General features: G+C 36.2%; 1 protein-coding gene across 7 annotated transcripts in view; it reads right to left on the bottom strand.

Annotated features, from left to right (window-relative positions):
• Window positions 1-12,594, bottom strand: part of L3MBTL3 (L3MBTL histone methyl-lysine binding protein 3) — a 119,823-nt gene that overhangs the window by 48,362 nt on the left and 58,867 nt on the right. For all 7 annotated transcript variants that reach the window (XM_055136913.1, XM_055136909.1, XM_055136911.1 and 4 more), the window contains 3 exons: window positions 9,748-9,824; window positions 3,563-3,648; window positions 2,262-2,372 (listed from right to left, as the gene is read on the bottom strand). In XM_055136913.1, coding sequence (XP_054992888.1) covers window positions 2,262-2,372; window positions 3,563-3,648; window positions 9,748-9,824 — 274 coding nt within the window. The remainder of the gene's footprint in view (window positions 1-2,261; window positions 2,373-3,562; window positions 3,649-9,747; window positions 9,825-12,594) is intronic.

The raw sequence follows: 12,594 nt of genomic DNA, 5'->3' as shown, positions 1-12,594 counted from the left end.
TGATAAGTCTCATTCCCCTTACCCTGAAAGAGCCTCCAATGCAGCACCGCTGGGAAGAATGAGTAGAGAGAGGCTGCTAAAATCTCAGGACTAGGACAAACAGATGTTACTGGTGCCCACTCGAGCAAATCGATGATCAATGGGATGACAGCAATACAATGACACAGTGATTAAAGTAATGTATGTTCCTGAAACAAGCTCCCTGGGATGAGTACTGTCATTATTTTGGTATAACTATTTCAAAAACTCCTTATGTACATATTCTGCTAAATAATAAAGTAGAATCTATACATAGTTAAACCAGAATATTTCACTTGCTAGTAGTAAATGTTCTTCTAAAATATTTAATGTTGACAACATGGGGATAGATAATCTATTTCACCCTCTCAGGCTGTGGTTGCTCCCCATATTAAGAGCATCACTCTGTCTTCCTGGCAGCTTTCATCTTTGCATATTGTCTTTGGTAATTTCCTTTACACAAATCCCTTGGAGTGAAATTCTTAATTAGAGGGTCAACATTGCAGATACCTATCTCTTCAATGTTCTGCAAAAAAGGCTGAGATGCTTTATGTTCCTCTCTTCTGTTAAGGAGAAAAATATTTTCATGCACCCAAATCAAAACAGGTTTTTTTGTTTTTAATTCTTACAATCTGACACTGACATTTAAAAAAAAACCTTCATATTAAATTAAAACTATTAAAATATTGCTTAATTATACAATTACTTCCTAGCCCACATTATTTTTAAAATATTTGCAATTCTAAAACATTGATAGCTTTATAATTTATATTATCAGCAAAAACACTGGACTTAAAAGACTGTAATATCAGACTTGCATTATTATAAATTTGTTTCTTTGGGAGCCACACCTGGAGATGTTCAGACATTATTTCTGGCTCTGTAATCAGAAATTACTCCTGGTTGTGCTTGAGGGACCATATGGAATGCTAGTGACTGAACCTGGGGAAGCCATATGCAAGAAAAATGTCCTACCTGCTATATTATCTTTCCAGCCCCTGATTATTACAAATCTTCTAAGATGCTATAAAACTATGTCATTTTTTAAAAAAAACTAATGAATATTAAAATTTCTATTTTATAGAAGACTTCACTTGTACAGATTGTCCATGTTACTTTCATTCTCTTATATATTATATATAATAAATATTACATATTATCTCATTAGAGGCTGATCAAATACAATTAAGTTTCCCATAATATAAATGGGCTTAAACAGCTTAAGACTGTGACTGAATCTACCTCTGCTTATGATCCAGTAATCTATTTGATCTTTTTTGAGAGTCAGCTTCATTGACCAAATAAATAATGAAATAAACTTCCCAAAGATGATTGTTACCACACATATCAAATAATGACAGAACACTATCTCACCATATAAAACTACCATCTTTCTGCTGTTTTAACCATCATTATTCCTTACAGAAATTCTTAATAATCCTGTGATGTAGAACGTATACTCTGACATGAGAGTGAAGTTAATGCTGAGACCAGAAAAAAAAGAGAAGTTCAGCTTCCATTCCTGGAACTTTAGTCTTTATCTTTAGTCTTATCACATTCAGACATAACAAACTGAATTCACCTTCCGAAAGATGTGCTTATAAGATATACTTGATTTTTGTCAATCCAAATCTAAATAAAGTCTTACATTATTTGTAAAACTGTTTCTCTTCACCCATCTATATTAAAAGACAGAATATTCCTTTTTAAAGGTCTTCATCCGGGGCCAGAGAGAGAGTACAGTGGGTAAGGCACGTATCTTGCAAGCAGCAGAGTGGTCCCCGGCAATCCATATGGTCTCCTGAGCACGCCAGGAGTGATGTCTAAGTTCAGAGTCAGGAGTAAGCCCTGAAAAATGCTTGGTGCATCCCCCCAAACCAAATAAAATAATAATAAAATTAAAAAATTTAAAATCCTGATCTAAATTTTTTTAAAAAGAACACTGGTGAAGAATTGATGATTATATTTAGATGAATATCTATACAACTTTTGAGGCACGTAAGTCTTGTATGTGGTTTACCCAGGTTCTGTGTTACAGTATTCTGAGTGTGTTTAGACAAATACTAAATACAACATATCACAATTTAGCAGATATAATTAAAGAGAAATTTTCACAGATAAAGGAAAGAGCTGTAACTGTATTCATATTGTCCTAGATTTTACTAATTACAGAACTTCACTAATGGAGGCTGAGTTCAAAACATAACAAAAGATGAAAAGAATCTACCAAAGGAAACACTTACCTTTATTCGATGATCATCTATTTCTGTCACTGTTGCTACTCTAATAAACACGGGGTTTCTTTTGTCTATAACCTCAAGCTTCATTTTTTTCTGGAATCCATGCGGTGGTTTCTATCATAAGAAAAAAATTATGACTGGAGACTTAAAAGAAGGAGGAGGGTTATAAAGATGCTTTCTTTTTTAAAAAAAATAAGCAAAAGAAACAGCTTTCAAACTCTCAAATTCCTAGACTGGCTTTGGATCTCATCTTCTCTATCAAATCCCAAATTACAAGTCCAAACCCATAGACAACCAAAACAATGCCAGTAACTATGTATGAATAAAAAGAAAGTGAACTCTCTTTAAGGTGCAATTTAAAATGTTGTGGTTATTTCACTAGTCACGGAAGACAAGACTTTTCTGACTATTTGGAGGTATTTGAAAAAAAACAACAAGCATGAAAATTATTTCCAAAAGTAGGAAAAAAAGACATTAAAATGGTAGAGATGAGACAGAGATTAGAAGCAGTAATGAGACCACAAACTGTATATCTCTTAAAAATATAAAATCTGGGAGGTGGATGGGCAATACTCTTGCCTTGCAAGTGGCTGACCCAGGTTCGATCCTTGGCACCCCATACGGACCACCAAGCATTGACAGGACCACCAAGCACTGATCCCCGAGTGCAGCACTGGAAGGAAGGCCTGAGTATAGCCAGGTTTGGCCACAGAGCAAACAAATAAGTAAAAATAATAAAAAAGTTGTAAGGAATCTTTTCCCTCAGATTCATGGGAAATTTACATTTTAAGGTCTTTTGAGATGAAGTATATTAAAAGACATTTCATTTTTGCCCAAAACAGAAGGCTTGCTTAAGTTGTATGTAGGTAAACACACTTTTTTTTTTTTTTTTTTTTTTTTTTTTTGCTTTTTGGGTCACACTTGGCTATGCACAGGGGTCACTCTGGCTCTGCACTCAGGAATTACCCCTGGCGGTGCTCAGGGAACCATATGGGATGCTGGGAACTGAACCCGGGTCGGTTGCATGCAAGGCAAACACCCTACCCACTGTGCTATCATTCCAGCTCCCAATGTCCAAACATACTTTGAAGTCCAAATAAAAATAATCTTTTTGATGAAAGCACTGAAAATCCCAGAAAAATCTTGAGTTTTAAAATAACAAAAAATTTTTTAAAATTTTTATTTCCTTGCTTTTCTCCCATTCCTATTCTAGTACACCAATTCTCTTTTTTTGTTTGCTATTAAATTTCAATGTATAAACTTATACTATCACAAAAAATTCATCAAAATCTAAATTATCTTACCACTTTGAAAGCTCTTGCAGGAGCAGGTAAAGAATTGGTTTCTTCTAAGTATTTATCCCAAGAAAAATGTTTCACATTTGGATAACCTAAGAAAATTAAAAGAAAAATTTATCACGCTTAACCAAAACATTGGCAAGTACCATTAAATGACCTATAAAAATTATGAGATTTGCTATCACTATAACCTAGAAAATTATGTTGGTATTATATGTAACAATTTTAAACTAGTTACACATTTAGGGACTGCAGCAATAGCACAGCGGGTAGGGCGTTTGACTTGCATGCGGCCGACCCGAGTTCGATTCCTCCATCCCTCTCGGAGAGCCCAACAAGCTACCGAGAGTATCCCGCCCGCACAGCAGAGCCTGGCAAGCTACTCATGGTGTATTCCATATGCCAAAAACAGTAATAAGAAGTCTCACAATGGAGATGATACTGTGCCCACTCGAGCAAATAGATGAACAAAGGGACTACAGTGCTACAGTGCTACAGTGCCACACATATAGAAACATTTATAATAAACTTGCTCTAATCCTGATCAGTTTTTAAATTAAAACTTTATACATATATGTATAATTTATATAAATGGGTAAAGATAGTCTAGAAAAGATATATGCAGACATAAATACCCTTCAATCTAGCAACCTTACTTCTACTAGTCTAGGAATATCTTACATATATGTATAAAGATGAAGAATTATTGTTATTAATGTGAAAATGTTAAATATGAAGGCCAGAAAATTAGCTCATTGGTACAGAATTTGCCTAGCATGCATGAGGTCTTGAGTTCAATCCCTGGCATTGCATAAATAAATAAATAAAGTAAAATATAAAACCAAATAATGGTTAAATAACCAAAACCAAATAATGGTTAAATAGCCAAACAATGTGGAAAATGTAAAAATATGTTTGGTACACATAAAGTAGAAAGCATTTAAAAACAATGAGGCAGATATATGTGTGTGTGAAATATCACATATATGTCTTACTAGTCAAAGAACTTATCACCTTATAATATATATTATAAGATATATATATAATATATAATATAATTACATAATATTACATAATATTTCCACAATTATGACTTATTGTATAAATTTAATAAAATATTGTATGAATTTCTATAATTATATATTTATCATGTAAAATATATAATATTCCTATAATTATATGATATAATACACGATATAATATATAATATATAATACGATATATAATACATATCTTATAGTATGTAAGATAATATATATCTTATTAGTCAAAGAACTAAAAAAAACTTCTTTGCTTATTAAAAAAAATCAAGAGCAAGTATTAATAGAATGTCTAAACAAATATTTCCGTCCCTCCTTTCCTTGTTTCCTCCGAAGTGAAAAACTCATTAGGTGGGCATGAGCAGGGAAGATACATATTTCTGAGTCGACTGAAACCCCAGCAGCAATATGTTCATCATGGGCCCAGACTTTCTTTTTAAAATATCGTCCTCTCTTAATAGTCATGGAGTCTGGGAAAAATAACTGATTTGGGGGTTGGGTCAAGAAAAGTGTAAGAGAAGCCCAGCTGTGTTATAACTTGACCAAAGAACTTAGAAACCAGCTTCCTGGTGCTCCCATTGGCCAAACTTGAGAACGCCATATAAAAATAAAAAAATTCTAGCAACAGACTTATGTCTCACAGATGACAACATGGCTGTCCCAAGACCATGCTTACATCAAGAAAATGAGTAAATGGGAAGAGAAGACAGATATCCCTGATGGCAAAACATCAATTAATTATGAACAATGAATGACAGAATGAAAATACCTTTTAGCAACTGTCAGAATAATAATAATTTATGCTAGAAATATAAACAGATGCTCAAACTAGTGAGACATGGGGATGAAGGACATAATGGTTATATACTCTCAAAGTGATTCCCAACAAAATAACTTCTACAGAAAAAAAGAAATGACTCGAGGGTGTCAAATACCATTATGATAAATTACAGTTGAAAATATTAACCAGTAATAAAACAAATTGATATCATGTGTCAGCTACAAAGACACAAATTGAATACAGTATCATTCCTGTGGTATTTCTACCCAAACTAAGTAACGGTGAGTTTAATCAGCAAAGGCCAAGCAGACCTAAATTAAGCAATACCACACAAAAGAACAAATTTATAATCTTCATACATTTAAGTTCAGTAATTTCTAGACCCTAGAAGGAAATTAGAGGGGCAGGACAACAAGTGCAAAGCTTGATCTTTTGCTATAAAGGACATCCCTGATACAGATGACAAAAGTATATGGATCTCTGTGCAAAGAGCACATATGATTGCTACACTATTTTTGCACCTTACTACAGACTTTAAAAATTTCTTCCAAAAATATAAAAACTTACACAATTTAAGTAATGTTAAAATTGACTATGCATGCATTAATGTTTATACATTGTAGCACTGTAGTCCTGTTGTTCATCAATTTGCTCAAGCAGTAACATCTCCATTGTGAGATTTGTTGTTATTGTTTTTGGCATATCGAATACACCACGGGTAGCTTTCCAGGCTCTGCCGTGCGGGCGGGATACTCTTGGTAGCTTACCGGGCTCTCCTAGAGGGACAGAGGAATCGAACCCAGGTCGGCCAAGGCAAACGCCCTACCCGCTGAGCTATCACTCCAGACCAACGTTTATACACAGAGGAGGGAAAATGGTTTTCTGGGAAGATATAAAGATGATGAACAATTAAACTATATGAGAAAACTGGTTGTCTCTTTTTTAACTCTAAAAAATCTTGTATTAAAATGTAATTTGTAAAATTAAAAATAAAATCATTCTAAAAGCATAAAAATATGCTACAGGTTTAGAGAGGACACCTAGAGGAGGCAGGCAGATGGCTTCTGAGGGAACTGGGTAAGAGGCAGCTGGAGCACAGAGGGGCAGCTGCCTGAGTGATTAGGAAGATTAGGAACTGGGTGATTAGGATTCCTTCTTTTCAGGTAGATCAGAAGCACAGCCAGAAATCTGTCCTTAGAGAAGAAGGCCCAGAGAATGGGAACTTTACTTTCTGTTATGGAACCATAAGGTAGAGTAACATCAACTTAGGATATACAAAGAAGTCTCTTAATTACACACAACAGATAGTATTAATTTAGTATTTTAACCATTTTTAGGGATAATGACACAGCTGTGTTTTGTCCACTTTAACAACAAATTATGTATTTTCATATTTACAAAAAGCTATGTATTTTCCCCTGGTGTATTATAAAAATCCAGGAGAGGAAAGAGATGATATGGACATTAGCTTCTCATATGAACTGGAACGATAGTACAGTGGGTAGGGCTTCCCTTGCACCCGGCCGACCTAGGTTCGATTTGTCCCTCTTGGAGAGCTCGGCAAGTGACTGAGAGTATCCCGCCCGCACGGCAGAGCCTGGCAAGCTATCCATGGCGTATTTGATATGCCAAAAACACTAACAACAAGTCTCACAATGGAGATGTTACTGGTGCCTGCTGGAGCAAATCTATGAACAACAGGACGACAGTGCTACAGTGCTACAGTTTCTCATATAGAGCCAATAATATTACCTTGAACATCACTGCTTCCCAGGGTAACTCAATCACTGCAAACAGGCAGAAATTATTGTTCACGGGTTCAATATTTACCAGATCCGTGACTGTGCCCCAAAACAGCAATGGGGCTGGGGGAGGATTTACCTCAAATTAGGAGAGCTAAAAGAATCCTCACAGAAATTTAGATGGTAATAGTAGAAAACACATAATATGTGATTAACATTTATCAGCTATTAATATGTAAGCCATAAGACACAGGAGGGTTCAAGCAGAGTAATCTTCCAGGAAGAGGCACACTTGGGTCAGGAAACCATGAATAACTTATTTTCAAGTTGTTTTTCACTTTGGTGGTGTGCCAGGGACTGAACCCCAGAGTTTCACACCAGCCTGGTCCGCTCTCAGCCTCTAAGCCACCTTGCTGTGCCAATTGATATAGCATTTCAAATATATATATATATATATATATATATACATATATATTACCTAAATATTTATTTTTAAATATAAAATAAATATCTCTTGCCCGCACACCTGGCTGTCTTCCCTGGGACCCCTCAGAGGGGATGGGCTCCAGCTTCCCTCCCCAACCTGAGCAGAGCTCCTGGCAGCCGAAAACCACCGGAACCTAGCTACAGCCATTATCGAGGCCCCTCTCCACACAGTTTGGACAAGCCTCACACATGAAGGTACCGGCAGAGGAACCCAGGTGTGTGTAATCCCATCAATGGCCAACATCCAGAAACTTAAAAGCAAACTCCCAGAAAGATATCTTGTAGCCTCTGGGAGAAACTGGCAAGCTTCTGAGAATTTCTTGCCCACATGGGACAGCCTTGCAAGCTTCCCATGGTGTATTCATATGCTAAATCCAGTAAACAAGCTGGATCTCATTCCTCTGACCCTGAAAGAGCCTCCAGTGAGACATCATTGGGAGGGCCGAGTTGAGAGAGACTCAGGGAAAGGACGAATTGAGAGGTTACTGAGCCCACTCGAGAAATCGACAATTAACGGGATTGCGTGATGGTGATCGTGAAATATTTATTTTACCTTTAAACATCTCTATACGTCAGTAAAGGATTAGCTTTCCCCCTTGTCAACTAAGAAAGCTCACAAAGTGCCTTACCCCCATAAAAACTGTGCTGAGTGAGTAAATGATCAAGAATTAACTAAGCAACAGCATGAAAGAACTGAGGACAAGCCTGAAAATGACACCAGTGTTAGAATTATTTTTATTTGTTTTTTATATTTTATTTATGGGGCACACCTGGTGATGTTCAGAGGACCATATGGGATGCCAGAGATTGAGACTGGGTCAGCTGCATGCAAGGGAAACACTCTACCCACTGTACTGGTACAGTGGGTAGTAGAACTCTCCGCCCCCAGCTTTTAGAATGAAATGAAGTAAGCATGAGAAGCTTCACACTGGGTGTTTACATGCTTCTGTTTACACAGTGCAAGTAACATTCCCAAAATAATTCCTATCAACAAGGAGCAGTCTGTTCTTCCCTTTTGACAACCATCCACAAACGCCTACCTATAGCACAGTGCAGCTTTGTGTTACCTGGGGACTGTCTCTTCCTATGAGTATCAGCCATGACACTTTAAGCCATCGTGTGCTTAAAAACCCAGTCCTGATGTTATGAAACCACAGAATCTGTTCTTTAGGACATAAGGCCAAAGGACATAAGATATGGAGAATAACGACAGAGCTTTGTGGCCGAAGTCAGATAACTGGTACCTAAAGACTTGAGAGAACAGAGAGGGACTGCTACATAAGGGTGGAAAATAATGTTATGGAATCAGGAGTCACAAGGGAAAAATTAATGTAGTCATTCGGATCTATGTTTTAAAAAAAATCTGTAAGCTCAAATTCTCACTAAACATGAACACTGCTTTTTCCAGAAGTGATCCAAGGTATAGTCAAGGCTTTATCCACAGACTGCCTTATAAATACACGATTCCATTTTTCTATATTTGCCAAAGTCTTAGGTACTTTGCTTCTATAGTTATACAAAATATTATATGTTAAGGGCTGGAGAGACAGTACAAGTCAGAAGGCTCTTGCCTTGCATGAGGCCAACCATTTTCAATCCATGGCTTTCCAAATGGTCCCCTGAGCTCCACCAGAGTAATTCCTAAGTCCAGAGCCAAGAGTAACCTCTGAGCATGGCTAGGTGTCCATGTTCCTCCACTACCACCACCACCAATGAAATGTATATTAATACAGAGATCAGACATTTCATTTGAGAAATAAAAAAAAATATTTCAATACAAGTTTTTTCTCTTAAAATATCTTTTTCTTTTTTTAAAGAGAAAACTTGAGATCCCCACTCACTATATCAATGCTTGCATACTTTCAGGAATGTCATTGGCCAGCAACCAACCACCTGCTGGCTATCTGCCAGTTTTTGCAATAAAATCTTATTACAATACAACTGAATCATGTGTCTATTAGTTTTGGTCACCTTTGTGGCAATAAAGGGATTAAATAATTGCAATAGAGACAACACTAAATACTTGCAATAGAGACTGTATGGTCCATAAGCTAAAAAATGTTTACTAGCTGGCCCTCTACAGAAAAAGATCGTTGACTCCCAATAATTATGTGTAATATGAGATTCACAATGAACACAAACCTGGAGGAGTTATAAGAGTTCTTCTATGTTCTTTACACCAACCAACTGGATGAATGTGTGGACTAGTTGCTTCACACCTGCAGGTTATATAAATTACAAAATCGTAATTAATCAAGAAAAATCCTCAAATACCAGTAAAAGTAAAATGTTTTCTAGACCATCATGTATGAGACTTTAGGCAAAGTAATGGCATAATACGATATTTTAAGTAATTGTTTTGGTGTGAAAAAGACAGTACAGCAGATTAAGTGCTTGTCTTAATGTGGTCAAACCTAGTTCAATTCCCATACCTGGCCCCTTGAACAATACACACACATATAAATATATATGTGTGTGTGTGTATATATATATATACACATATACATATATATACATATATACACACACACTCCAGTTCAATTCCCACAACTGGCCCCTTGAACTACATACACACACACACACAAATGTATATATAAACATAAATGTTTAGCTGAAGTAGAGTGAGATATACATAGTCTCTGCATTACTTAAAAAATATTGAAGTTTAGAATTTCTTTTAAAATATGAGGCCTTCGGATGAGACCTCTGGGCCAATCTCAGAGTTGAGTGCGCCACTGCTCAGCCAAACAAAAGCATCAGCAGCTGTTCCCACACCTCGAAGTCATAGTTATGGCTCTGACAGGACCCCACCACCCCAGGACCAAGTGACACAGAGAACATAGCCTGCCAAAATACTCCAGGTACACAGATCTTCGTGGCTAAAAAAATTCAGGTGTTCTCTTATTTGTGGTAAGCAACCTACCCCACCTCCCTGTACCTTCGGAAGACCTGGCAGCCATACCCAGGTGATCATTCTTGATTTTTCTGAAGTGTGCAGTCATATTCTTGGCTGCGCCATATGTCCTCGCTCTACAACACTGACATCCTAGCAGTAGCACACCAGATTGAATAGGATATGCCACAGAAGCCAATGAATATCAATAAAAACATTAACCCAGAAGGCTTAGCTTGCAACGACAGCTTAGTAAAACCTCAGACAAGGACTTAATGTCCCCAAGATGATTTTTTTCCTATAAAAATAAGATTTTTGAACATTCTGTTAGACATTTGATGGTAATAAACAATAGAAAATAAATTATTGTGGGTCTGCTATTGGAGCAGGTTGGGAAAATAGAGAAATGGTGAAAAAGAGGTGGTGGTAAGATTGGTGTTAGAATATTAAATGCCTGTAACAAATCATCATGACAAACTTTGTAAAGCATGGTGTTTAAATAAAATAAGGGGCAATAAAATGGAGGTTGGAGACATAGTACAGTGGGTAGGATAACAGGGTTCAATCCCCAGCACCCCATATGGTATCTTGAGCCCTGGCAAAGAGAAGCAGAATAACAATCTTTTTTTCAGCATGGGGTTGGGTTGTCAGGCACATCTACTTTGGAAACACTGGACCTTCAGAATATTCCAAGGCGGGCACTGGTGAAAATTGTGTAAACAAGAGGTCACAACACAAGACTAAGGGACTAACACAAGGGGAAGAGGGGAATGGGGCACAGAAAGGGTACCAGATTAGAAATAACCCACGTCAGAAAATGGCTGAGAAACATTGGTTTCAACTCTCATGAGTGACAAGGAGGTCACTCTTGCTGTTCTCAGATCTATTGAGAACATCCTGAAAGATCAGGAAATTGCAACAAAACCCTTTCCATGGGAAACTGTGAAGCTGAAAACCAGGAGGGTAACAGTCTTTGGAGATTCTGGAAGAGAAGAGTCTTTATGTAGTGAAAGACAAACAAATGGCTTAGAAATGTTCTACCTGAAGGAGACTAACATGCTAGTCACTACTTTCTAAATCGACTTTTCCAAGAAAAGAGCACTCAACAGCAATACAAAGGAACTGATGCAACCCAGTTTAGGGATGTTTTTTCTCAGAATTATTTTAATGGAAAATACCATTAAATTTATACTTAGAAATGTAAAATATCCCCCTTTCTTTATTATTACCTACTCCTTTCCCATATTATTTTTCCTTAAACATTAGGTTTACATGTATATATTTCCTTGTTTTAAAAATACAAAAAGAAAACTTCACTAGTAAGTCAACACCAAGTTTAAAGAGCAATTGTCACATTTCTTCATAAAACATGTTAATATGCAATTTCTTAAGATGCATTGCGATAAGTTGTAAAAAAGGCTATAAAGCACTAGGTCTACTAATCTTTTCCTAGTAAATCATGGTTATCAAATATTATTAGTGATTATTTTAGGGACATTTATATCTGATAGCTATTCCTAATGACCTCAATCTAGTTTTCCTCATTAAAATAAAAAATAAGTGAAACATTGATCCTTTCCTTACCTATCTAGTACAAGTATCAAGTAATTTTTATAATTAATCTACTAACCTTCTGTTGATTAAATTATGAACATTAGCTGTTACTAACTCTTTATTTTATTAGCTTTCTCTCTGTACTACCTGAGTCTTACATAATGTTTTAATATCAAATTACTGATCAAGAAACCACTTAAACAAAGAATCCAATTAAATTATAAAAATAAAAGTAGCCTATTTTTTGTTTTACTTATATTCTCGATAAGCCAACAGTGATTTATTCAGAAGTTACAAGGCTGTGAAATATTTGCTGCTACTATTGTAGAACAAGTCATCTCTTAGTCCCATCTAGTGTTCAAATGCAGAAATGTAACAAAAGGAAATATAATCAAGAAAGAGTAATGGTGAAAAATTTGGCAAATCATGGCCTGCCGGACATTTCCTTCCTCTCTTTGGGATATACATCCCAAAGAAAAGAATTTTGTGTGTGTGTCGAAAACCAAAGAAGTTCTTCTTTTAAAAGTTCATGAGAACTGCTA

This window comes from Sorex araneus, chromosome 4 (genome assembly GCF_027595985.1).
Source record: "Sorex araneus isolate mSorAra2 chromosome 4, mSorAra2.pri, whole genome shotgun sequence".
NCBI classification, from domain to species: Eukaryota; Metazoa; Chordata; class Mammalia; order Eulipotyphla; family Soricidae; genus Sorex; species Sorex araneus.
Note: the sequence above shows the minus strand (reverse complement) of the source record. Positions and strands in the feature narration are given on the sequence as shown.